At 37.0% G+C, this 27642-nt stretch overlaps 1 protein-coding gene across 1 annotated transcript in view; it reads left to right on the top strand.

Annotated features, from left to right (window-relative positions):
• The window catches only part of BBS9 (Bardet-Biedl syndrome 9), a 315124-nt gene that overhangs the window by 191134 nt on the left and 96348 nt on the right, over positions 1 to 27642 (top strand). Inside the window, exon 22 of the mRNA XM_075705014.1 lies at positions 4984 to 5094. Coding sequence (XP_075561129.1) covers positions 4984 to 5094 — 111 coding nt within the window. The remainder of the gene's footprint in view (positions 1 to 4983; positions 5095 to 27642) is intronic.

Genomic DNA, 27642 nt, shown 5'->3' with positions numbered 1-27642 from the left:
TTACCTCTCCCAACACATACCAGAACACGGAACATGTTTTTCAGCCAGTCCGTGCTCATCAGGTGAATAGGTTGTTGGATGGAACAGTACACTTAGGTGGTTGAAGCACCACTGTCATGATTCATCCTTTGTTCATAGCGAGTAACAAATGACTTTGGGTAGATATTGATTGGCATTATATAGTTTAATGTTATTACATTCTCAGTCCTGTGTTAGTAAGGGTACTACTGAATGTTGATTTTTATTGTGTTCTTGGCTGATTGTCCAATAATGCTTCTTTAATGAAAACAGCTGTTATATCTGTTCTCAGCACTGTGTTTCCCAATGCCATTCGTATGACTTGCATACCACATGCACTGAACCTCATCCTGGAAGAATGGCCAAGACAATTTGACGGTTTAAACAGCATAGTTGCTCCCATAAAGAGGTTATACTGCCAAAGTACCCTGAACTTCATAAGTCAAGATTTTATGAATTCAGGCACGTTCAAAACATTTGAATGGGCTACAAGCTCAAACAGAAGCCACACAATTGGTACAAATTATCTCTGCATAGCTCTCAATGCAAATAGTGGCAACTTTATTATAGGATAAGCTGTGGAACGTATGAACTGGCAGTTTTGTTAAGAAACATTTCAGTAAAGCAAGAGTAAAGCAGAACAACAGTCTGGTATGTCTCTGTGTATTCCCATTAAAAATACGTTTTGGTGATCTTCAATGACCTTGGACTGCATGTTCAGTTGGTATGATTTTTCATTAATTTATTATTGCAATGGAATGTAATACAGAAATATTTTCCATCATTTCATTGAATTTGGTTATGTCAAATCAGGCACAAAATAACAGAATTTTGTGACTGCACAATTGTAGCCACACTATTAGACTTAAGTGCTATGTTCTGAAATCTCTAACTGATTAATTAGCAACTCCACATTTTGCTAGTGAATATCTGAACTAAACTCGGACTGTTTTCTGCTGTGAATTGTAACCATGTTCATTATAAGACGCCCATTTAGGAAAAAAATCCTTCTTTTTCTCTGTCTTTTCTCTCTCCCCGTCTCTTCTCTCTCTCCTTTCTGCCTCTCTCTTTCTCTTGGCTCTCTTTTCTCTGTCTCCTCTCTTGCCCCCCCTCCCCACCCCACACTCTTCTCTCTCCTTTCTTTCTCCTTACATTCTGCAATGAAAATATGCTTGCATTCTTGGAATGTGCCTATTCAAATGACAGACTCTAATCCAGACCCGGTATGTGAATAAATGTTCCCTGGACCTTATCATACACTCAAATATGTATTGTTTTCTTCTTCTTTTATTAGCTTATATTCCTTCTAGAAAGCAGCAATAGCAATATCTCTCTACAAATCCTGCATGCAGTGTTTACTTCAACAGGCAAGCTACTTTCTGATGGGTGGATCAAAATAAATGTAGCTAGAAGAATCAGTAGAAGTAATTGATGAACTCTGTTTTAGAGAGAATAATCTGTAATGCCTTAGACTGCATTTTTAGTATACACTTCCCTAAAAATTATGGACAGCACAGAAAACCCAACTGAACATGGTTTTGCATACAGTTTTGGAATCTCTGTGAAATAATTTTGCTGTTTAGATTATCCCCATTATATAATGGTATACACATGGATGACAAAACCCGCTATTTAGAGAGCTTCTTGCTCACATTTTGACTCTTGCTGCCAAAGACTGCTGAGGAAGCTTTTTTTTTCTTCTTTCTGTAGACTCTTGTAAGAGTTAGTTTCAGAGGAAAATGGAAACTTTATGCATAGTTTAGATTGTGATTGAGTGGAAGAGAAAGAGGAAACCCAAACAGTCTTTCCCTGAAAGTGCCTTTTCATTTTTTAGATGCGTACTGCTTTTGTTTTCCTGTTTTTCAACTTCTAGAGCCATGTTAAAACATCTAAAAACATGGTGATAGCAACCTGTAGGAAAACTGTCAGTACTTAATTTTTGTTCAATATGTATTACATGTTTATGTTTCCTTTGGGTGTGGGTGTCTTTTTCCAACTTAAGAACCAAATGTGTTACAAAAACAGATGTAGTGAAAATAAACAAGAGCAGTCTCATTTCCTTTGGTGAACAAAGTTCACAATTAGCTTGAGTGTAATTTTATGCGTGTTGTACCCTATCAAACAGTTTTGCTGACCAAAGCTTGCTTTCTTGGATTTATCACAACTGATAAAAGATCTGTGATGTCAAGCAAGAATTTAGCTACACAGAAAAGAGGGAAAGAGTGGGTCAAATGTAATAACATATTCTAGATGTTATTCCTGCCAACAATTAATGGGGAAATTCATTTTATGAAGCACTGTTTACAGACTGACATCTGGAGAACTTCTCAACTTGGATCATTTCCAGTGTGTAAATTTATATACTACTATTCCTGCCTCTCTTTTCCTCCTTTCTCCTTACATATTTCACTTTTCTGATTTGTACCATTCACTTAATTATGAATGATTATGAATTATTCTGCTGCTGTGATTTCTTTTAGGATTCCAGGTGCATAAGAATTTTAAATGCTTGCTAAAGAGAGTCCTGGTGAAACCCTGCCCCACTGAGAACAATGCTCTCAGCACATGAAATGCCTTTATGAAACAACAATATTTAAAAAACAGTTCAGGGGGAACAGTTATTAGTATCCTTGCAGAAGTATGAAATAATTACTACTCTTAATACTGATGCTGATACTATTGCTCTGTGTATTCTGTCTACATTTTCTTTTTATGTGAAATAGTCTATCACTGGTAACATTTCAGTCCTCACTATTCTCTGTCAAGAAAATAAAGTTATGGAAGAAGTGAATTTTGCTTTTAATTTTTATAACTTCTGATAGTATCAGATGACAAGTAAATCTTAACAAATCTCTCACATCAAAATCAAGAGCAGGAAGTCTTGCTCCCTTTCCGCAAGTAGTGTGTTGTACCTAAGGGCAAATAGACCTTTTCCGACTCCTATTCAGTTACTGTCAGCGTTGATGACGAATGAAATATTTTGGCATCAAAAGCCATCAATTCTCAAGGCTATGTAAGTTACTGAATTTCGGGTTTTAGAATGAACGTTGTAAAAGTTCTTTTATTTCTATGTAGAAGTTCAATAGATGCTAATTGAGTTGGTGAGTTATCACTCATGCTGTTAGAAAATGTTATAAGACCTTTTAAAATGCATGATGCCATTCTTAATCATTTTTTTGTGCAAGAAACCTTGATTTTGTATCCTGTATTTACAGATTACTGTTTATTAGGGTAGATTTTATCTGAGGAATAAGAATGAAAAAGGTCTAAATTGACTTTTAAAGCAGTGGTTTCCATTTCATCAAATCTCATAGTATACATCTTACAATTTGCAAATGGGAACAGAAATATTAGTTTACTGATACTTACTGTAATTTAGGGTGTAGGTACATTTATATTTAATGCAATGTCAGACATTGCCCCAGTGTTACAGTAATTTATCATGAAGACATTTTTCTAATTTCCCATTTTCTCCTTCAGTTTCATAGCAGGTATCCTAAATATCTGAAGCTGTCATGGGTCATAAGTCTGCACATTGCTGACATATTCACTCCTAACCTTCCTTTCTAATGGAAAAAAATGGCTTGCTCTAAATCAAACAGAAAACACGTGATGCATTTTATACTTTCTGTCAGGGTGTATCTGGAATATAGTAGCTTGTGTCTTAGGAACAAAGGATGCTGTATCAGTTCTTTATCTGGTAGGAATGAGAGTTTTCACAGGATTCACTGGAGCTGCTGTGCTTTACCCTAGCTAGACAGCGTGGTACATTTCTGCAGGACATTGTGCATTGCTTTGCCAGTGCTTCTGAAACTGCTGGGGAAGCTGCAGCTCTCCTACTTGGAAATGCACCTTCTTTTTAACTGTTTTACTCATTTAGTTTGTAAGGAGAGAATAGCCTGTGTTGCTGCAAATTGAATACACTGGTTATGGAGCCTGGAGTAGAACACTTCGTTTCAAAATGGAAAAATTGTGACATAAAGGTGAAAAGTCTGTGTGCTCCATTGGGAGTTGATGAGCTGTTTATAAACACGTGCTTTCAGAGCACAATACATAAATACATGGATTTGCTTGCTTGCTAGTGGATCCAGGGAGGGCTGTGAGAAAGAGATGCAGCTCAGCTGTGTGTTATATTGCTGGCAATGCACTTATTGTAGGGCCATGTTTTTGCTGTGGAATAGTGACATGTCCTCCAATGTCCTGATCACAGCTGTTTTGAAATAAATTTACATCAAACTATTCCACTGCAAGTTGCTGCAGCTATCTTCAGATGATACTACTACTAGATTATCCCTCTCTTCATATTTTAAACATAGGCATTTAACATGTTTGAAGAGAAACCTATAAATCATTGTGTTCTTTAACTACTCAGAAAGCAATACTGCAAAACACAAAGAATCTATTATGCTGTGCATCCTAAAATCACTAGAGTAAGGCATTACTAGTGAGTGTGTTATTGGACAGTGAAAGTGTCCCTGTGTTTCCATATCTCTACTACTAAGCAATAAAAATACTGTATTTAATAGCCCATCCAAAACATACCATCATGTCATTCTCTGTGGCAAGCTAATAGTCTTCATGAGGTTTGTTGACTTTGTAAAGTTCTTTCATTCACACTTAATTATTTTTATTACAAAACTAGCTCCCAGTAATCTGATCTTTAACACAAATCACATTCTTTCCATCTTTTACGTGGAACCAGTTTTGCATATTCTGTGGTCTTAATACATTCAAACTTTTTTCAAACGAGGGTAAGTAGTAGAGAGGAGTCATTAAGGCATAATCAGCCTTCTAAACAATGGTAATAGTTTTCTTTAACTAACATTTCTGTGAAGTGAAAGTAAAGCCTATTTCAGTTTTATATGTTCCTGTCAGCTAATTTATCACCTCTTTTCCTTAATTATGCACGAGTGAATTTGTTTTGTTACATAAACACCACATTAAGGTTCTTCCATTTTCAACTAGGTGGCTGTACTACAATCCCAGAGTCTGATTTAGAGGAAAGAATGGTTATACCAGGCTCCGCAACAGCGTTTCCCAGTCACGGGCAGACTGCAAAGCAGAAATCCAAGCCTGGTAAGAAAAGGAAAATTATGTTGTTGTACTTAGAGGTGTGCAGCTCGTCTTTTCAGAATGCTTGTGGACATATGAAACAAATGACATATATTTCTGGCTTTGTTAGCATAATTTTCAATTTTTCTTGTGATAGTAGTTCAATGCGCAGGACTCTGAGTTTATTCAGCTTCTGTCAAGAATGGTTAAACTGTAGAGATCAGTCTTGGAATTAAATAACTTCACAGCTGAAAGGTTTTGTGCTACAAAATACTTGAATGAGATTCTTGCAGGTTTTATTCACAACCTCTTCCACAGAGGCAAAATGAAACTGAGGACATTTTGGTGTAATAAAGGCTTTATTTTCTGCAGTATGGTGGTTAGACTTTGTGCCAACTGATTAAAATATGGTCTTATCTTTTGTGGGGAGACTTCCTAGAATTTCAGGAAAATATTATTGTATATAATCAAATGAAATTATACTGGCTATAAAATATGCTGCATACAGTGATGACACGTTTTCTGGAAAGACTTTATGCTGCTGGGAACTGTGATATAGTGTTAACATATTTTAAAAGCAGCACTGTAAAGTAGTGCATTGCAGTTTAATAAAGTGCCTGGTAAGCTGTCAGGCTTTGACTGCAGCTATTTGCAATTTTGTTTACTAAGTTGTACCTTCACCCCTCTTTCCCCCGTCATTGTCTGATTTTGTCCTGCAATATTTATTTTTAAATGTATTTGAATGTTGTTTGTAAATCAGATGTGTTCATTATAGATGGGTGTTGAAGTTAAGAAGAGTAGCTTAGAGGTTGCAACCAACAAGAGTCAGAAATAGGAAGTCCTTATACATCTGCAAAGAACAGTTAACTGTATGTTTAAAATGCATTCAGATCCTTGCTTGCCCAGCTAACTGTTGCACAGACAAGCACGGAGTTGGAATATATAGTTAATTGTAATAGCAGAATTTACATTAGCAAATTTTTAATAGTGGGCCAGGAAGAAGGATATCTACTGCAGCAATGTATAATAATGCCACAGTGTAACTTAAAACTCCAAAATGAGTATCTGCTCACAGAAACGACCTGAAAAATCCCCTGAAGGCCCAGAGCTCTGACTTTTCTAGAGTGCTAATTACTTGCAGTCCTCATGGACTTCAGGTCATAAGAAGAAGGGAAGCTGTCAAAGTTGACATATGTATAGTTTAACCTTTGTCATCTGGATATATTAAATACCTTCCTGGTAATGGAAAAGTATATCATCTCTCTGATGTAGGATACAATCCTGATAAAATTCCAACTTTAGGCAACTAGACCAATAAATCAATAACATATGGCAGGCAATCCCTCTTCTTTGTCCGATGCTCCATTCTTCTGATCGTGCACATATTTGTTCTTCAGTAGATAGTATTCTGCTATCTTTAAATAACCTTATTGGCTGAAAAGACCAGCATGAGAAGAAAAGCGTAGAAGTATATTCATGAGATCCAGAAACAGCAACATGAGGACCTGCATATTCTACTCTAAGTCTTAGCCCATGATAAAAATTGAGACTTGCATCACACAGCTGGCTGTTGTCGCTATGTAACTCTAAAACGCAGAATGAAAGCTTTGAAAGCTTTAAAAAAGTCTTTAGGTTTGCAGCCATGTGCTATACCAGTGAATTCATTTATGGTAAGAATTGACTGCCATCTGCCAGTTAGTGCTACAATATAGAGAGCACCTAGAATATCTGCCACTGAGCTGTCTGGAAATTCTAATTGCTGCAAGTGTAAGAGCCAAGGGAGCTACTTAAACCGTAAGGTAACACTAGGCATGAAATCACAGCATTGCAATGTTTTTCTGTACATGATATTTTTGGCCTGAGTTCTTGCTCAGGCACCAGAGACTGCAGCAAGACCATGGTGATTACAATGAGCCCTCCAAGAATATTTGTTGTGTCTTATGTATCTTTTTTTAATGAGTTTACATTTAATTTAACTATGTCCAGTCAATAAGAGAAAAAAGGGACAAAGTAGAGTAAAAATTCTTTTCCTTGATGTATCTTTCTTCATTTCCTGAGGGAGTTCAAGATAGGTTTTGATTATAAGTTGAGAGCTTCTGTTTTGTTCTTGTAGGTGGCTTTTGTTGTTCATATCTCTAGCTACAGAGGTAGTTTAATGGCAATGCAAAATTATACTGGCTTTAGAGAGGCCTCTGCATTTAGCTACTATTTTTCATTGGGCTGTATCAGCTGAACTGATATGCCATGCCTAAGCTTCTTAATGTTCTTTACCAAAAAATTCCCACAGTTTAATGGTAGAGGTTTAAATAGATAAAAATAGATTGAGGCTACAACACCAAATAGCTCAAAACTGAAGAGAAAAAACAGGTCTCTTACGCTGTAGTTTAGTGTGAACATGGGCACAATGGCTGGTATCCCTGTGTAGGAAACCTGAAGAGAAACCTGTCTAGTAACAGATTGCATTCAGAGAGGAAGATGGAATTCAAAGGAATAAAATGAGCTGATCAAGTTAGAATATTCCAAAGGATTCTGTAGGTCATGGGAGAACTTCAGCTGAATGTGATGGACTACCATCTATTGAAAGGGAGTGAGAAGTGTAGTTACGTGCTTGCTCCATCTGGTGCCAGAACAAATCTTAACAACAGGATTTTGTACAGGTTGAATACTATTAATAGTTATACACAATGTAGTGCAAAAAAAAAAAAAAGTAATGAAGTTTAGTGGGAACCCATGTATTTCTAAGTCAGAGCAAAGGGTAGGCTCTGATTTCTCCCACTGATACAGTGTGCTGGATTAGGACAGTTCTCAAGCAGTTCTCAAAAGTACAATCATAGAGGTAGAAAAACAAAGCAGAACAAAGTGCCTTATCTACTGAAAAGAAGTGTAAGACCTGAATCGCAAAGGTCTTAGCAGGAAGCAGTGGGAGTTCCTCACTGAGAAAGGAAGAAACAAGTCCTGTCAGAGGTGTGCTGTACTTGGACACCCTTGCTTATAGTTAAATTGCTTGTGCATATAAATATGCTGCAGAGAAGTGCTGTCGAGAAGGTTGAAATACAGAGAAATGATGAGCAAAGGAGGAAGCCTCAAGAACAAGAGGAGACTGAATTCTGTGCCACACTCTGTGAGCTCCCTATGAGTATGTCTGTATTACTACTGCTGTGATTGCTGCTTGCATAGATGGTATTCAGTTAGTCTTGAGTTAGCTAACTCCAGTATTGCTAGCAATCTACCTGTGATAGTATAGCATTGAACCCTGGCTGTAGAATTCACCAAAACTCAAAATTAAATACTCAACAGTTAATTTACATGAAACTCTTGCTGCTGATAAATATCTGAGCCTGGTAATCTCTTGCTAGCGAGATGTAGTATGTAGTGTATGGAGATGACTGCCAGTCACTGCATTGTATGCTAGTATGCTTTTTGGACATGCTGAGAAATTTTAAAAACCTTTTGAATTCCATGAGTAGACATAGACCTAGGAAAGAGTTCATTGTCTTAAATATGTTGTACGAGCTATGCAAAGAACCGTGAGGGAATTGGGGGACTAAGACCTGGAAGACTGTGCTGTGCTATGAGACAGTATGCCATAGGGTAGCATCCTGCCACAGACTTGGAAGTTATCTCATACAAAATCTTATATTGAGATTTTCCAGGCAGCTGCTAAGCGTGTCAATGAGGCTTTTGGCTTTATTTTGAATATGTACTTAGGACAGCGGAAAATGACATCTAGCACTCATACTGCAAGTCTGTGCAAGGCGAGAATGAATGGTTCTGGCCCAATCACAGAGTCTTTTTGGAAGGGCAATTAATGGTTGTATGATGTTTTCTTTTTATTGCTGAAAGAGTACACACTGTTTTTTTTCTTTTTTTTTTATAATCCAAGTACGTTGTGATTCCATAGTAAAGAATGGGATCAGGTTCATGATATTTGGAAGTTAATGATATTATTGCAGTAGAAGGAGTAGCTTCTTGCCAACGGCTTTTGCTTCAACTGGGTACAAAAGTACTCCCTTGGACATTCTCTGTCCCAGTGAATGGCAAATAATTCTTCCTGCTTACCCACTCAAGGCACTGAGTCTGCGTGCATTGCATTTGGAGGAGTAATGGTAGCATGCTAAATCTATCCCTGCTAACTTTGATCTTGGTATTTTGGTCAGTGAGGACAGAGCAGCACAGATTTCATCATGGGCTGCAAAAGCCTTGTGGAGAGTTTGAATATAATTTGAAGTTGAGTCCACTTTGAAGTCTCTCTTGTTACATCATTACTTTTTCCATAAGCTCACAGCAACAATACCAATGCAGATATGCTGACCTCTGCTGCAATCACAAGTACAAATGCAGCAATTGTAGACTCTTTCATGTAGATCCTGTGGGCTTCCTTTCTCTTTGATATGCTATTCCCACTCTCTTCCATTTTCTTCTTTACAAGTTATGAATTTCTTACTAGAGTTGCAGTCTGCTTGAGTGGTTTGATTTCAAGGAGAAGTTTTCATATGTTCTAGGTGACAATTAATGGAGATTTGCAGAACTCCACGTCTCAAGTTCTCCCTTGCACTTAAATGTTTCTGATTAAATGAGTTGAAAATTTGGTTTGTAGCAAACAAGTATAAGGAAGTTCTTATACATGCTGGCTTTTTAGAGATATCTCTAAGGGATATGGTGAACGACCTTAAAACAACTTTTCTCTGTACAATTAAACTGTGCTGGTGATGAGCTTTAGAATGAAATAAATACATATATTTATCAGGATATAGCCCTTAAAGTCAGTATTCTGTATTCCTCATATGCTATTGCTGCATGCTACTTACTATGAAAGAGAGTTTCTGAAGACATATTTTTCTAACCAGTATTCCTACTGAATGTTTTAGACAGAAAGGATCTGGTTGCTCTTTTATGAGTAAAGAGTTTTATGCTGGTAAATCATGAGTAACTCCACTAAGCTGTTGGAAAACCAGATGAAAAGTTAGTATGAATCAAAGAATGATTGAGCTGAAAAATGTATCTTTTGGTTTTTTGGGGGTTTTGGTTTTTTGGGGGTTTTGTTTTTTTTGGGGGGGGGTTTGGTTTTGGGGGGTTTTGGTTTTTTGGGTTTTTTTTGGGGGGAGGTGTTTTTGTGGAACAATGGTGCTGATTACTTTGTAGTTTGCTTAGTCGTTCAGGATTTTACAAGACTGGGAGTCAGATTTGTCAAGTGTCATGTCATGCAGCTGTTGGAATTTTTACAACTTGTAAGACTTGATTTTCCTGGCACAATTTTTCACCAAAGGTCCTGTAAATCTATCCTGTAAATGATCTATCTGAATGAAAAAGGTCTTAAATATTTAAGGGAGATGTTCGCCTGACTTTGCCATGATAATTCAGAATAATCATTGTCTCTTCCTGAGAGAGCAACAGAGAACACGGCCCATTATTTATATTTATTTTTTAAATACAAATATTTCTGAGAAGCTATTCATGAGACCAAATGAGACCAAAGGTTTGGCATTTGCACTTGCTACTGTGCTGCCACTGTTTTTAGTTAAATTCTTTGTATTTTGCTGTCATGCAAATATTTAGATGACTTAAAGATTAAATTTCGAAGTTCTCATCTTGTATGATTATATTTAGTAAAGTAAATAAACTTTCATAGTTTAATACTCATAGCATCTAAGACCAAAAACTGTCTCAGCATTTATATTTATGTATTGGAATAGATTTTTAAACTGTCTTTAACTTGAAGCATCTGGCTTATTACTTTTAATTAAATACACAGGCAGCTATACATAAATGACTGTGAGGTTGAGCTATAAACTCCAGTAAAACAAGACATTCTGAGCCAAATATTCAAAACACCCTCCGAAGTTGCACCCAGACATTGCACAGCTGCACATCTTTTCCTACAAGTTTTATTTAGTGTATTTTATTTATTTTATTTGTTACTTTATCTACAGCATTGCATGACAATGTTCATGTAGATGTTGTGAGTGCTGTTTAAGAGCACCTTTTAACTTTACCCTTCTAATCAAATATTGCTGTCCTTATGCCTAGACAATTTTGGGAACTATCACATGATTCCAGCCCACAAAGATGCTTAGTTACACAACCTTGTGTAAACAACTCTTGTTAGTAAACAAGATTGCAACTATTTTTCTTTAAAGGGTCTAATGACACATTTAAATTCAGCTATGCGCTTAATTTTTCTTATGAATCATAATTTACATGAATACACAACTGTGTGAAACTGCCATCTATAAAGTAGCTCATCACAAAGTGATGTAATATAAGATGAAGTTTTGCGATAGTGTTTCATTTATTTGATTTTAGAAAGGAGTATTCTTAAACACTTGACTTTGTACAGTTAGATGGCAAAGAGCTTTTGGATATAAATTGTTGGCAGCTATCCACTGAGTCTTTTTATTTTTGTACGGTACTGTTCTTAATTTTATTTTTTACCTACACAAATGAGCAGAGATGTTTCCTTGACTTTGTTTTGAAGGGTGTTTAAATATGCTGTAAAAACTCTAAAACAGGTCTGTGAAAGATTTCTATTTGCTCTAGATCAGACATATTATTTATATATTGGACTAGTAACCTCACTAAATTTTCAAATTACACAAGTAAGATACAGGTGGCCTTACTACTGTTATTGTAATTATCATTGTTTGCTACACTGGTAATCATTTGGATACTGATATTCTTCCCAATTACAGCAAAAGTATTTTCAATGTATGTAGCCAAGCAATTAACTTTTTCAGTATAATAGGACAGAAATCAATCCTAATAATAACTGTATTGTACATGAGATTAAATAAAAGGGAAATGTATAAATTAAGCTAAAGATCATTTTGGAAAAATGTACGTGCTGTCTGGAATAGGATTTCATGCCCATCATGAGCTTTCAAAACAATCAGTTGAACGAATCAGTATAGTTGGCAACACAGACTTCTCAGCTGACCATGGCCACAGTTTTGAATCTGAACTTCTGTCTGAAGTTTGGTTACTACACTCAAAGCAAAAGTGAGAACAATAGGTCTGACTTCAGACTTATTTTTTGAAAATCATTGAAGGACCAATTAATGCAGCTCATCTGAGGGGGTAAATGTGCCTCTGACAGTTTGAGTCCAGTTTCAAGTATTTTGACAGATGAGTTGCAACACAGTATTTTGTCCTTGAGCTAACGAAGAGTCTTGAATTAGAAACAATTCTGGCAAAAATGCTGAAAAACTATGATAGCCTCAGGTAAGTGAAAGCTCCTTCAATACCTAACCTTATTAGTAGCTCACTTATGTGTTTCCCATTGATGTATTGTAGTACTATGAGACTAGATCCTTGTTTATTTCTATATGGACCTTGCTACGTAATAGGAAAGATACCAGGAGCCTGCAGCTGGGCCCATCTAATACTTTAAAATTGCTAAGCTAATTGTTTCCACAAGAAAAGGTGCAAAGAAAATCACTGGGCTACAAAAAGCCTATTTTTCTGGAGAGAGCTGAAGAGATTTATGGAGGTTTTCTTTTCCACAGAGTCTGTTTTTCTAAAGAGCAGTACAGCTTAAGAGATTAATGTGAGAATTCCTTCATTAAGTCAATACCAATGAAGTGCAGTTTCTCCTTTAGCAGGAGCTTGTATATACATCTCCTGTGAAATGTAATACAACGTATGAGAACATAGCAAGTCTTGTTTATGTTCTAATATTTGCAGATTCAAGTATTAAAATGTATTTTATCCACTGTAGTGGGTAAAGAGATCACTGTCTGTGTGTTTGCCCCATACCAATGGTTGTGGTAGTGTTTTACAAAATGTTTCCTTTCAAAGGTTAGAAAAGTCTCTGACTAATTCCAGTTGGTTTCATGACTGTCAATGAAACAAAAAACTGAGGGGTACCTTACACTGTGCTTCATGGGTTGTCTCAGAAATTGCTATGAGATCACAGAAAAAAGGTAAGAAACGAACAAGACATGGTATAGAGAGCCTGAACCTTTTCCTTCAAATTCAGTGGCTTTAATGGAAAAAAATGGTTTGTTTAAAGCACTTATAGGATTTGAGAATTCAAAGGCACTCTTATAATTATTAGCAAAATGTTGCTATTGTTGCGGTTAAGGGAGCTGTAAAAAGTGATACAAGGCATAACAACGTACTCATGGCTGTATCCAAAGCTTTTTGGCATCTATGAAAAAGCCTTTCCTTATTTTTATCAAGTCCTGAACATGAGAACTGCTGATGGATAACAGAAGATAAGGAGCACGTAAAAGATAGGTTGAGAAGAAAGGGCATGCTAAATATGAAACCACACAAGTATCAGAGTTAAACACATTGTTACAAATTCTGAGTAGGTCTTGTATGCCAGAAACGGGACACAATGGAAGGAATCAAAAAAAAAAGAGAAGTTTAAAAGCTTTTTATGTGACTAAATGTTGGTTTTCATATTTCCTTCGCAGTTACCTTGCATAACTATGAGCTTAAGAGAAGTAGATGATTGTCTGTCACTAGGGTTCATTCACTCGTCCTCTGCCAGTAAAGATGGGCAGGACAGAAACTAGTCTGACGTTTCTGTTATTTGCTGCTGCTTACTTTTCCTGCGTGAAGGTGAAGGTTAATGCTCTGTTTTCCTTGTTAGTGTTTGTAAGATTTCTTGTGTTGTTTTTGTTTCCTCACACCAGTTATATTCTCCATCATATCAAGTGTTGCCATCTAAAGTGCACACTGCAAATATGCCCAGCTCTTTGTTTCTGGTAGATATGAACTGCTGGCTATTGTTTTCTCTAACTCTGTGACGAAATCTTTTCACTGAATACTCTGTAAGGCTTGTTTCTCAAGACATCTGGTTTGCCATCTAATGCTTTACTCTCTCTCCAGTTGTTCTACACAAACTTTTGTACCTAGTTTTCTGTTTAACTGGAAAATTGTAATTTTGTCCAGAACATGGATAGCTTTGAATTTCATATGTTGTTTGGATTAGTGTATTATTCCTGGCTTCACTTCTTTTGTCGGATCGTTGTTGGCTAGTGAGATAGTACACAGATACCTGTGCTACTTTCTTGACATTATAGAAGTGTGTCTATAAAATTTACTTTCTACTAATAACTCTTTATATGCATTTGTGTTAGATGTTAATGGCTCCTATATGTTCTTGGCAGTCTTTGAGAAATATAAAAAAATCATGCTATTCCGGTTTCTAATGAGGTATTATTTAAAAAAAAACAAAAACAAAACAAACTAATAAAAGGACAGAGAAACTCATCAAAGTATTATTTGAATGCCCACTCAGCATTCCCAGCCATGAAGGATTTAGTGGCTGCCAGGTATATTATTGAATCCTGGTCAGCTGCTCATGGCCCTGGACAACAACGTTGGCAGGCAGAAGAGAATACAGACACTTTTGGCTTCTACCATCCATCTTTATGTAAAAGAGGTAATTAAAAGTCAGATGTTCAACAGCAAAAACCAGAGCCAAGCACTCCACTTTAAGACCTCCTGTACTGCTGAAAACCAGTACTGCAAGTTTTAGGAAATCCCCAAAACTCATTGAGTGCTCCAAGAAGGAGTTTTTCCGATGCAGAAACTCAGGGTTGGAATTGTGTGGCTTATGTTATATATATATGTCAGACTACACATCATAAAGGTTACTTTTGTCCTCAAACTGTTTTGCTAACTTTCTCAGAATCTTAAAGTTAATACTAATGTAATTGTTTGATATATCAGATGAGTATTCATTAAATCCAGGATGAGGCTGTAAAATGGTTTTCCAGGTCTTTTTTCCAGGTTACACAAAATGCCAAGACTCACTTTATAGCTTGTCAACATTGGCCACCAAAGGGAGATTAGCTCTAGGTCTTTAGGAACTGTTTGCTGGAAAAAAATGACATTGTGGAGGTGTTAGAGGTTATTTTCCAAAATATCTTCTTTCAGAAGTAATTTTAGTGTCTTGTGCCCCTTTCTCCCCTCCCAATTCCAGAAGGCAGCCATCCATATTATGAGCTAATGGCTTAAACTTTTTTTAGAAAAAAGAAAAAAGACTGGTTTTGAGATACAAGATTGCATGAAAGCACCTGAAACTGCTAGTATCAGTTCTCTCTCCCTGAGGGCTGACTCTGCAACCTCTTGAAAAATAAGGGATTTGAATGGAAACATTGACTCTCATTTAAAGCACAGCTGACACGCCTGAAATGAGGGAGCACATTCCCACATGCTCTTTGTTGGAGAGTGTTACTGGAATTGCAAATAGGTTTTCCATGTCATTTTGTGGAAATTATCAGTGCCATTATAAGCCGCTTTGGAGCATTGCTAGAGCTTTGGATTGTCAGGGAATGGACATTGTTGGTAATATGGATGATGTATAATGCCAGAGCATTTCATCTTAGTTAAATAATATCGTGAACAGTACTGAAACATTTCCAGAATTGGTATTAGCAGTTTTTTCTCTTAATTATTAGAATGAAATATTCAGAATGTTACTGCACCGTCAAGGTTCTACAGCTGGGAGCTTTTCTATAGAGGCAATGCAATTTCTGTGTTTGTACAGGTAGGTGGTACTGTCATGCTAGGGTTGACACGTCTCAGAAGAGGCTTGAACCCCAAGTCCCAGTAGTCTATTGTGGCTCAGTTGTTCTCACTTTGGTATGCTGGAGCAGTACACATTTCAGTCATGCTGGCTGTAGCTCTTAAAACTGGTCACTTAAAATGGACAGTAAAATTCTTATTTTACGTTTGTATGCAGTAGTGTTAAGAGTTCTTCCACAGTTTTTTGAGTGCTTGGTGACACAGTTCCCCAGTGTGAACGTATGCCTAATTCACAGAGACCACATTCTGCTTTTAATAGTAATGTGTTTTGGGGCCCCACCTCTGTGTGCTGTCACAACTATCATAGCTGATGGCCTGTCACAAACTCCTTGGTTCTTGACTTGGTTCTCATTGCCTGTGGCTATGAGATGCAGCACATGTGACCATGTTGTCCCTAATGCTTGAATGTGCCATATTTCTGACTTCAGTGGAGAATTAAAATTTAGTAGTTATTGACTGTATAAGTTTGACTACAGTTAATGCAGGTCTTCTGTCATTTTCTGATCAAAGGACACACCAGCTACAATAACAGAATTCAAAAAGTTAGGCTTTAAGAACTGATTCAAGTTCACCACATTGGGTGAGGGTGGTTGGATGACGTTGTTAAAGAATGGTTTGGTACCTTGGCACCAAAAAACATTACACTTCAGGAGGACTGCCACAAAAGGCACAAGGAAGAGCAGAGCAGTAGCACTCGTTACTAAAATCAACAGTTCCAGCAATGCAGTGCTTATTACTTACCCTGAAGTAAGTAGTAATTTTGTCAGCCTTATCAAATATTTATCAGCCATCTCTGCCAAGCATGTTCTAATTCTGAGTTATTTTGTATTGTCATACTCCACAGAGTATCCTCTCATCTTTTTCACCTGTTACAGTAACTCTGTCTTCCTGTGGTTGTGGTGTCACCCTCACCAATTTAGTATTAAGCCTATTATGCCAATGCGTAAGGCTGATCAAGTTTAGGTCTTTGGTAACATACGGTGGATGCAAAAATAGCTTGTATTTCTTAGTGCAGACTTTGGTTTTGAAGTTTGGTTCTGTTTCAGGGGAAAAATAGAAAGATGTTCCAAAATGTTTAGCAGCACAGGATGTGATATCTGGAGTGGTGTTACAACTAGGTCTGTTTCATTTCCTGCTACCCTCAAAACAAATGTACTATGCCACTTACTGAGGACACGTTTGCTTTTATCGGTGGCACATTATTTACAGCCCATGTTGCCTCACAGAACAAGGCGAACCACAACAGAGACCCTGTAGTTCCTTAGCTTGCTACCTTTCCTACATAGAATAAAAAATTTTGTGATGCCAGTTAGGCCAGATTACTTTTCAGCTCAATGTATAGCTCCTATCTAGTAAGACAGCAAATAAGATACTACTTAATCAAATCTGAACTCTTACTTAATTTAGTTGTCTTTAAAATTTCTCTACAAAGGCTGCCCTTGCCTTCATGTTAATGCTGAATTGAATTTGTGATTTTTTTTTTTTTTTAAATGTATTTTGGCTCATAGATGTCATATCTGTCTTCAAGTCTAGTACCCTGAGTGTCACGGACAGAGTGATGGGCTGTGTAACACTGTGCAATACCCCAGCTATGTATTAGCACTCTGGAGAATACTACTTTAAAAATTAGAAGCTAAGCTTGTTTTCTGGAAAGTAGCCTTAGCAAAATGTTGTAACTTGGATTTTGATGTGATCTCTGATCCCATTCAAGAAAACCTTAATGTGAAGTTAGGAGTTAAAATTACCAAAATTATAGTGCATTTAGACAGAGTGGGAGCTCAAGAAAACTTTGTTCTTTTGTGGCTTTATTCTGGTGTGTTTAATATTCCAGCAAATGGTAGATTTTTTTTTTTTTCACGTGTATGTGTACTAACAGCTTGTCACTTTGAGATTGGCAACTGCTATCATTGCAGCTGGTAAAGAGGAAAAAGAAGCAAGGTAAGAACAGAGGACAGAAGAACATAGCACAGTAGAAAATGAGAAAAATAGAAAATACACTAAACATCATATGGGTATTAGTTCTCTCCCTTGTAGTCATAATACAGCAAAGTTTTTAATTGTGAAAAGCATGATTAAAAACACGTGTGTGCTTTCATCTGGCCTGCATTGCTAGCAGCATGAAGCAAACAATCACTGCAGCTGTTCTTTAGTGCACGTTGCAAGACAGGCCTGAAAAGATAACTTTTGCATAGCTAGGCTGCTAGCAGTACCTAAGTTAGCTAACTTAAATCTATATTGGTTGTATCCGAATGAACTATGGCTGAAAACAGAGCAGTTGCCACGGCTTTATCTTCTCTTCCTTCCAGCCACCAAGTGTTTCTCCATTTGCTGGTGCCAGCACTACTGCGTATATGACCAGGTGGTAAGGCAGCTTTAGGGAGCTGAACTGATTGAAACCTTGCCCTAAATGTGGTTCAAGCTGCTTTTTTACCTTAGTCTTTATCCATTATAGTCAGACCATCAAAAGGAAGGGTTACTATTTTATGGGGTCAGTGAGTAGCTGTAACTGGGTCTACAGGTACAAAGCTGCTAGTCTGCAGTGGAGGAGATTGGTATGTGCATCACGATGCATGGAGGAGAACATGACTATTCATTTTGGCAGCAGGCCATAGATATATCAAATTAAGTATAACATAAAATTGTGTCCTAGTTTTTGACTCGATCAGCTTCCTGAATCATTCACCACGTAATTGCAGGAGCATGAGTGCGGGTTCAAGGAAGGAGAAGGGAATGGGGAAGCCACAACTGCCCCAGCTTACATTAGCTTACGCTGCCATGTGACTCGCAGTCACAGTAGCTGAAGCACATTCAGAGCCTTAATAAATAGGAGCACTGAGAAAAGAACCCAGAATGCTATTAGGGTTTTTTAAATTGTGTGCTGTGCCTTATTAAGTGGAATTGTAAAGTTATTCTGAGTTCCGTTACCTAATGAACCAGTGCTGGAAATATTAGTCTATTTTTATGCCGTGGAAGGTGGTTTGTGTATGATGGGGAGCCTCTTCATTCTTGTGTTCACAATCCATTGTGCCAGAACTCATTTATGCTTTTTCCTGGCAATTTTCTCACAGCTCTAAAATTGTGGACACAGGACCTAATCCAACAAAGTTCTTAAGCACATACGCTGCTAAGTATATGTAGTCTCACCGGACTCACAAGGGAGTATAGTAGGCAAAGTGAAAACGCCCTCTGGTCTTTCTATATCAACTGTATTTGGTCAGTCTTGGAGTAAAATTGGTTGTAAGCCTGAAAGAAATGTCATATTAGGACAGCTGCTTCTCCTATCCTCCTTAGAATTTTGTTAGTTTCGTCAAATGGAGAATAGGTCAGGACTCCATCACGAAAGTGAAGTTAAGCCAACACATAAATACCCTTGAGCAGCAGTTTTAACATTTTGGAATATTTATAGCTAACAGCTAAACTTCAGGATAATAAACTGTTCATGGGCTGTGTTAGTTCATTTTCTCTAAAATACAATTTTTATTCTGGCTGAATTCCAGACATCTGAGCATGGACTAGAAATCAATCTGGAATGGCCTAAAATTAAATTACCATTCTTTCTTTTCTTTACCCTTTTGTTAAAAGGATTTTTCAGAGGAGCTGTCTGATACACACAGTGTAATACAATAAATGTGAGTAAACTAAAAAAAAAGGGGGGGGGCAGTACAAGAACATCTGTTAAATTTAATTTGCTTTCTGGAGTTCTGTTCTGACAATTATGCACTGACTTAATGTGTCACATCCTGTATTTCACTGTTTCTTTTCTGGATCCTCAATATTTATAGTCATGTAATAATACATAATGACCGATATTGTGTACTTTAATGCAAAGACAAACTAGAAAACATAGACTATTTAGCCAAAACTGATTTCTTTTTCCAGTAGCTGCATCCCCCTCTCCTGTGGTAACCCTTAAGATCTGTATTTCAGATCTGGTTTTCCTGTTGATCAGCTTTGTTTTGGAGTGATTCCCCTTCTGCTCCCACTTTCTCCTTTCAATCTCCAATCTTGGAGTCCTTTTTCTTCCTGGAAAATAATGAATTCTTTTCAGTGCTCAGCTTGTAATATTTGGTAGAGATGCAGAAGGTGTTAATGGTTGTTGGTAGTTCTGAAGGCAAAAGTGATCAGGACTGCAGGATTTCCTGTCTGGATATCACGGCTGCTGTGCATATTCAGTTCTGTGATTTTTGTAGTCTGAATTTCATCAAGAAGAATTAGGTAACCGTTTCTCAGGGTGTAGGATGTTCCTCAATTTTGAAGAACAAGCATAGGTAGCACTTAAAAGTTGCTGTATTACATGTAAAGAAAGGTAGTTGAAAATGAATGTAAGGTTTCATTTATTTGGTCAGTGATTAGAGTACGTTTTCCCCAAACTGAATTTTGCCTTATCCGTATTTACTACCCATTTGTTTCTTCTTTCAAATTCAGGATCATTTCTACAACAGTTTAGGTCAATGGCTATTAAGCTGCCATTCCCTCCAGAACTGAACATTGCCTCTGAGTTCCTAATGCTCAAAAGAACGGTCTTCTGCCAGGTTACATCCCTGAAGTTGTTCTCCAGAAAAGCAAATGAGAACTAATGTTGATACAAGCAGTAGTTTACACATGGGCAACCACAAATAAGAGACATCTGCTAAACTGTTCTCAAAGCACACCTCACAGGTTTGTGTGTGAAGCTGATTTTGTTTATTTACTCCTAAAATCAGGTTCTAGGTCATTTACAGAATCACAGAGCAGAGGCAATAGTAATATATATATATAAATCAATTGTTAATAAATAACCACAGAGTAACCAACTGAAATGTTAAGTATGCATGCAGCTCAGTCTAGAGAACCTGAAAGTGTTTTCAGACTTATTTCTGCAAATCAGTGGGAATACATTTGTGGAAAAGAAGATAAAGGTTAAAGTCCATGTAGGAATTAAAAAATTCATATAGGATAAATTAGATATTATAAGCCATTCTCTTATTCTCAAAAAGTCTTCCACCTAAATGACTATTTCAAACACAAATGATTTTTTTTTTTCCCCCAACAGTTATTTGGTCTCTGAATTATCTGTGGTTTCAGTACTTCTCAAAGTAGTCCTCTTTCATGATTTTCCTGCTGAGTGCCCTGTAGTTCTGGGAGAGACAACCTGTGAAGTTTTGTTGTTGTTGTTGTTGTGGTTTTGTTTTTGTTTTTGTTTTTTTTAAAAAAAAAAGCAACCTGAGTGCTAATGTTTGTAATTTCCACTGTACCAGCTTTGAGAAGTACTTGGTTCTTATGTCACAAAAGTGGGCGGAGGGGGGCTGCCCTCCGGCCTTCTCTTCCTTAAATCCTAAATAATGAAATACTCTGCTAACTCTCTGAAAGCAGGTATTTCAAGTGTGCTTGCTCACCATTATCTGCTACCACAGAAAAATATGAGTTGGGTTTGAGTTCTTAAGATAGGTTTTTAAAGCCATTTTAGATCTTTGGACTATGATTTTCCTAGATATGTATTGTTGTCCTCATTGCAGAACCATGGTGATGTGCTTCGTTCTAAAATACCACAAAGAAAATCTCTGTTTTTAAAGCGAATGGGATGCATTTTAAAGTCTGCAATGTACATTAAGTAATGCATGTTGCCTGATTTTGTCATAAGTAACAGTTTCAGGGGAGACTATTCTTGGCAGGCACTGCTTGAAGTAGAATTAACAGGCTTCTGATGAGAGAGATCCCAAAAGACCTTCTGTCTTTGTATAGATGTATAAAATAACCCACAAAACTTTCCACAGGAATCTCTGGATAGACAAGGTACGTTCCCTTGTTTTGTGCACCTCCTTTCTCCCAGAAAAATATCTGCCTGTCACTCGTATCTGTTCATATCCATTTGTCCTGTGATATGACACCTCTTTCCACGTGCCATTCCAGTAGAAACTGGAGTCAGTATTTTTGAGTTCTTCTGTCAGGAGGCAATTTGTCTCGTATTGAGCTGGATTTGAGAAGTTTGTAAAAATTTTACTTTGTTTTCCAACACATATTTATGACCAATAGAAAAGGGAATGTCTTGGTAATTGATTCAACTTTGCTTAAGGAACAGAAGAATTCTGATATTGGAACAATGACAAGCAAACTGATTTGTGAGGTCTTTTGATGATAGAAGCATTGGCACTGGAAAGGTAGTTGTGGCATAGGCTGAAATCTTTTCTCTTGCCCAACTTACGTTGGGTGTATTCATTTAAGGGTAGTATCAGTTCAGGTGAGATCAGAAACAGTCTGTCATGTTGTGATTAGAGGAGCCTTAATATAGATCAACCTGCTGATCAGCGGTGCTTTAAAATTATTTGATCATTAATTTATAAAGAGATGAAATATACTGAACATTTATGAAGTCCAGTTTTCTAAAGGCTGACCAAACTCTGAATCCGTTTTCAGTATGGTTAAATGTTGTCCTATGTAATAGATACCTGATAGCAACTTTTGGTGTATCTTAGGCCAATGAGGGATTAACAACATTGTAAGGAAATATTTTTCAAAAACTAAAGATAAATTAAATTAAAATTATGATCTTTTAAGTAACAAAATGCAGAAAATTATCTTCAAGTGCCTGTTCTCCAGATCTCCCATCCAGCAAAGTGTGTTAAGACAGAGCTACATAACAAACTTGGTATTCTGCTCTTTATTTCTTCCATGGTGTCTCAAATCATTGCCGTGCTTTTAGATGAGGTGTTAAAAACTAGGTATTTAATACAGAAGGGGAAAATGGTAACTGAGTACCTGCAGGGTAGTTTGATGGGGGTGGAAATTTAAGACCACCAACACTGGCAGCGCAATACCGAACACAAGTAGTGCAGTTTTGTTTGAGTATAACTGATTAGATTGATCCAAGAGAAAAAGGGTATGAATAGGAAAATATGAGCTTTTCCACCTTTGGAGGATCTGCAGAGCTGTGTAGTATGTTTACATGGTTCATTTGGAACCTGAACATACGTTTAGCCAAGTACATTACTAAGCATACGGTATAATAAGGAAAACAGTGCTAACCATATGTGTAAGACACTCCTACTTTTCATGCTTATGTGACTTGAAATACTGCTGCCCCCACCTCTGTCCCCTTAATTCTACTGAGCTCACAACAGTGGAATGAGGCAAAGCTGCCAGTATCTTACCTTTCATTCATTAAACCTTTAAACAAAAAGGTCTTATTAAATTACAAACATTTCAAATATCTTCTGGAATGAACTTCTGAGTTATTTTAGATAGAATTTGTTATTTGAAGGTTTGTGCCTGTGTAGCTTTGAATTCTGCATCAGGATCTGTATAAGATTTATGTAGAACTACTGATTTTTAATCGGAATCTTTATCCAGATATTCAGGTTATTGACTTAATCTATTAGAATTGGAAAGAAGCAGACTTTTGCCTTTTCCAGAGGTCAACTGTACCAGATCCCTAGCATTTTGAACGGGAGAAAAAGGGAAGTCAATTTTCTACTGTCTCTAGTGAATCCAAAGGTCAGCGTTTTGTTCCACTGACCTCACTATTCAGTATAGAGAAAGTAGATGGCATAATATTTTCTTAAATTATTTTGAATAGTACTATTGGTTACTATATGTTAACATTGTATATAGATATATATACAATATATTCAAGATCATTGATAGGCTTTCTTTTGAATTAAACCCGCTTTGCATCAAGCATGAAGAGCTATATTTTGACTGCTTACTTCAGGCCCCTAAGAAAGTATTTCAGTATCTGGAAATGTGAGCGTTTGTTTCAAGCTTGGTCACTCATTCCACCTATGTTAGCAGCCTAACCTTCTGGATAGTTAGTGAAGAAAGCAGATTCCTCTGAAGAATTGCTGAAGAACTAGTGAAGATACCCATATCTTTCCATGGATTGTTTTGGGGCTTACCCTGATGCCTGCATATGGGGATTTGGTGCTCCTGCATGCTGTGCAGGGAGGCACATGGCATTGGGGGAATCTCTAGGTTCAGGCATTTATGACTGAATGTGTCTTTGCGTCGGGAATTCTCATGCCATGCTTGCACATTGAGCTAGTTTCACCTCAAGCAGTTCTCTGATCCACTTCTCTGCACAGCTGCAAAAATGTTTGAGCCAGTCCTGGAGAGTTAAGAGATGATGACTGGGAAAATGCAGTTGCCTATTTCAGAATCAATATTGCTTATGCGCTTTTACTAGGTCTGTAGAAATGCAGCATCAGCAGGTCGTCTCTGTCCGCTTGTGGCTGTGGAGACTGAGCAGTCTTAAGTTCAGATGCCAAAGAGCAGAGATAAGTAACAGGTTCAGTGCTGCTTATGTAGTTTACTCTGAAGTACTTAAATGGACATGCACATGACAGTAGGCATAATTTGTGGTCTAAATAGTGATTGTAATGGCTATGCTAAACAGTGCAGGGCAAACCCCCCCCCAACATTTGTGGAAGGAAACAGTTTATGTGGAGAGCTTGATGTTCACACTATCTATATTTCAGGGTGTTTCACTTCCGACTCTCTCTAATCTTGTCCAATTGACTCCATTAGTGGTTAAAGTACATTTTCTAGTGCTGCTCCATCTAAAAGGAGTTGTGTTCTTTGTATTCTTTGAGACTGTTCCATGATATATGAACCAAAGTACAGAAAGTGGAGAAGACTTCAAAAGCTCACTTCTGTTCCAAACTTAAATTGTAATGCAGATGCACCCAGTATATGGCACTGATAGTGGCAACAGAATTAACTGAACATGCTGTTCAATTTTTACTCATATTTGAGTAAAGCATTTCAGTAATTGGTTTCTGCTTATTACAATACTCAAATTCTGCCTATGCTATTTTAGCTTTAAATGAAGTATATGCTTATGGTAATTGCAGATGCAGTTGTTTTCATCTAGAATATTTTGTCCTCCAGTTCTGTTTTTAACTATTTCCTGTTACAGGTCATTAAAGTGTGGGTTCTATTTAAGTGTGCTCCCACATTCAAATAGAAGTTGAAAAGTATATTTTAATCTGAAATCTCACTGTTCTTACCTACATACCTACATTCCACCCCCCTCCCCCCCCAGTTGGAATAGGAAATGTGATACATTGTGATACTCTTCTTCAAGGGTATTTTCTTAGTTCATCTATCAGTGCTTTATACTGCCCTGTTATAGGTAGATTTTGTGTAGAAATTTAGAGCAATATGAGTTTAAATAAATTAAACATCCTCCTCTGATAGGGGCTGTCTTACTGTGTGAAGAACTAGCCAAATGTGTCTTTATCAGTGGAATGAAACATAAGGTGAATTTTTAAGTACCTGAGAGATATCTGCAGTATGATCCATGATCAGCTTTTGCAAAACTAAAGTGTGTCTTTTTGATGAAAACTTATTTCTGACTATCCTTGAACCTGGTTTAGTTTACATTTTACTACCCTCCATGACTTCTCTCTTATAAGGCTATGAAACAGACTTAGCAAAAACTGATCAACTTTTTATTGTGTTTTGTGGATGCCCGGTACTGGTTACACATTCAGGTTAGGCTGGTCTTCATGCAAGTCACATTTACATTTGTCATTCAGTGCATTCATTTTCAACGTAAGCAGAATAAAAGTTAACTAGGTCGCATGCTGTGCCATCTTTTTAATGCATAGGCCTGTTTGTATATATATCCATAGGTTACAAAAATCGGGAGACGATGAAATTTAAAATTGTTCTAGTCTGAGAGTTCAACTCTAGTCAAATACTACTAGTCTTGAAAGTCTCAATATAATTATGAAATTAGCTTCTTATTTTGTTGCTCAGGTGGAAAATTTTGCAATCAGTTTACACTTGCCTGACAATGACATGAACCTTTAATAACATGCTCAGGGCACTTCAGGAGCCATGTACTGTTTAAGAAAGAGTGCGTTACTCAATAGCTGCCAAGTGTCTAGAATATTAATGAGGTGTTGCAAAACTTTTTCATGTGGTTTGGATTTTTCAAGGGTAGTTCTTAGAAAATAGTTTCATTCACATTAGATTGTTTTGTAGGGTTATTGTGTTTCTGACCAGCTTGAACTTTGATTTGGTCTGGTCCGCTCTATCATTTACATACAAGCTTCCTGCCTGAGTTTCATTTATTGGCCTTTCAGAGCCCTTATTGCCTTTTGTAGGAGGCCAAGGAATGAAATTTGTGAGATCTCTGCCTAGCTGTGCAGGTATAGGTATAACATCTATCCATCCGCACCTATCGACAATGCAATCCTCAGCAGTTCAGGTAGAGACAGAAGTGACCCTGCTTCTGACCTGGGGCTCTTACATTGCATTGGCCTTCTCCGTTCTTTAATCCCACTTCTTAGGTGAAATTTTAGCTGTGGGCTACTCATGCTTGTGGTGTCCCATGGATGTGAATAACTACTGAGGAGGTTACTCATCTGTTGTTTCAGTAACATCTACCTGGGGTTTTTATATGTACATATGTAGAGAAGAAGGTCAGTCTGCAAAGTGTTTGCCATAACCACTTTTCTTCTCCTTTCTGCCTCTTTAGACTATTAACTGTTTTCTCAGTCTGATTTAAACTTACTTCTTTGGAGAAGGGAAGAATAGAGTGTATCTTATTAGGTTTATGCATCTAAACCCCACTGATTCAAACACATTTTCTTTTCTCTAAATAGAAATTATTTTAGGAAAAAGTGCTTCTTCAAGGGCACTCTCCCTTAGACATTTGTCTGACAAGCAAAGCCTTTTCTCAAAAGGATGTTGTCTCATCAGCACAAGGGCTAAATATCTTCTAACTCACTTTTCTCTTATCTGAATTGAAGTTTTGTTTAGTTCTAGATTCTCTCATCTTGCCCTGCAGGATAAAAAAAGAAGCATACTTAAAAAAAAGAACAAAAACGTTCAAGGTTCACTGTATCATCTTTTAGGATCAATTATATATGTGTAGCCACTTCTAGTTTAACCATTTGTATGCTTTTAATATTTCAAAAAGGATATTTGAACATTGTAGCAAGACTATATGCTTATTTTGGGCCCTGGTCATACAGCTATGACAATAACATAGTGTATAAGCAGTGGTGCTGTTCATAGGCAGGTGATTTGCAGAACTGAAGCCTGAGCTTGTTCTGATCTTTTAGTTTGTCCAGTAAATATTTATTCTCTGCTTTTTGGTTTAAATGTAGAAGTATTTTTAAGCCAAAGCACTTCACTACAACTAGAGAGCTGTGCTTTTAAGGTCTGTTGTTTTAACCACTTTGAACTGCAGCATTCATAGTTCTTATACAATGTACCATGAATTTGTGGTTCTCTGTGTTTTGGTGAAGTATATAAAACTATTTTTTTTTTTTTTTTTTGAAAAAACGAGTAGGACAAAACATTATTTTTTTAAGTGTTCTTGCAGTTTAATTTTTCTTTAACTCAGTGTCTGAAAAACACCATGAGGTGGTCTATTGTGTACTGCTTAATTGATAAAATTATCCTCTCTACATAAAACGCTGGATCTCTTGTATATGTTTCCTCTTTACCATGTTCAGTTATCTTAAGTCATGCTGTAAATTACACTGATTCACAGGCTTAGAATGGGCAGAAGTTTAAAGACCTACATCAGGAAAAGACCCAGGAAGGAAAAAGTAACTGAATCGACTTGATAATTAGCCCCATCGTATAACTTCATAGTTTTGATTTAACAGAAATTTGAGGGTTATTTAAAGAGAGAGGGGGTTTTTTGCTCTACCTTCACTTCACTTTGGTCAGATTGGATGGCTGCATGTGTTTGAACTTGTCCAGAGACTTCTGAAAAAAAAATTCATGGCTTTATAAAGCTGCTGGCTTTAAAGGAGAGCATATTACATCTGTGCTGGTATAGGCAAAAGTAATTTAATAACTTGATCCACAGAACAGAGGATAGAAACATCAATTAGAGTTTTGCTTTAATCGGGTTTACAGATTAATTTGGCTTACTTGGATCAGATCTGTCTAATTATAAAGCTACATGGCAGATCAAAGGGAACTGAAAAAAAGCATACCTGTTACTAATGTACCTCCCACAAGTCCTTTTCTTTTTAAATTATTTTGTTTGTTTGTTCCAAATTTCATTCTATCAGAAAAGCCTTCTGGTGATGA

The sequence above is a fragment of the Pelecanus crispus genome, chromosome 2 (assembly GCF_030463565.1).
Source record: "Pelecanus crispus isolate bPelCri1 chromosome 2, bPelCri1.pri, whole genome shotgun sequence".
Lineage (NCBI taxonomy): Eukaryota > Metazoa > Chordata > Aves > Pelecaniformes > Pelecanidae > Pelecanus > Pelecanus crispus.
Note: the sequence above shows the minus strand (reverse complement) of the source record. Positions and strands in the feature narration are given on the sequence as shown.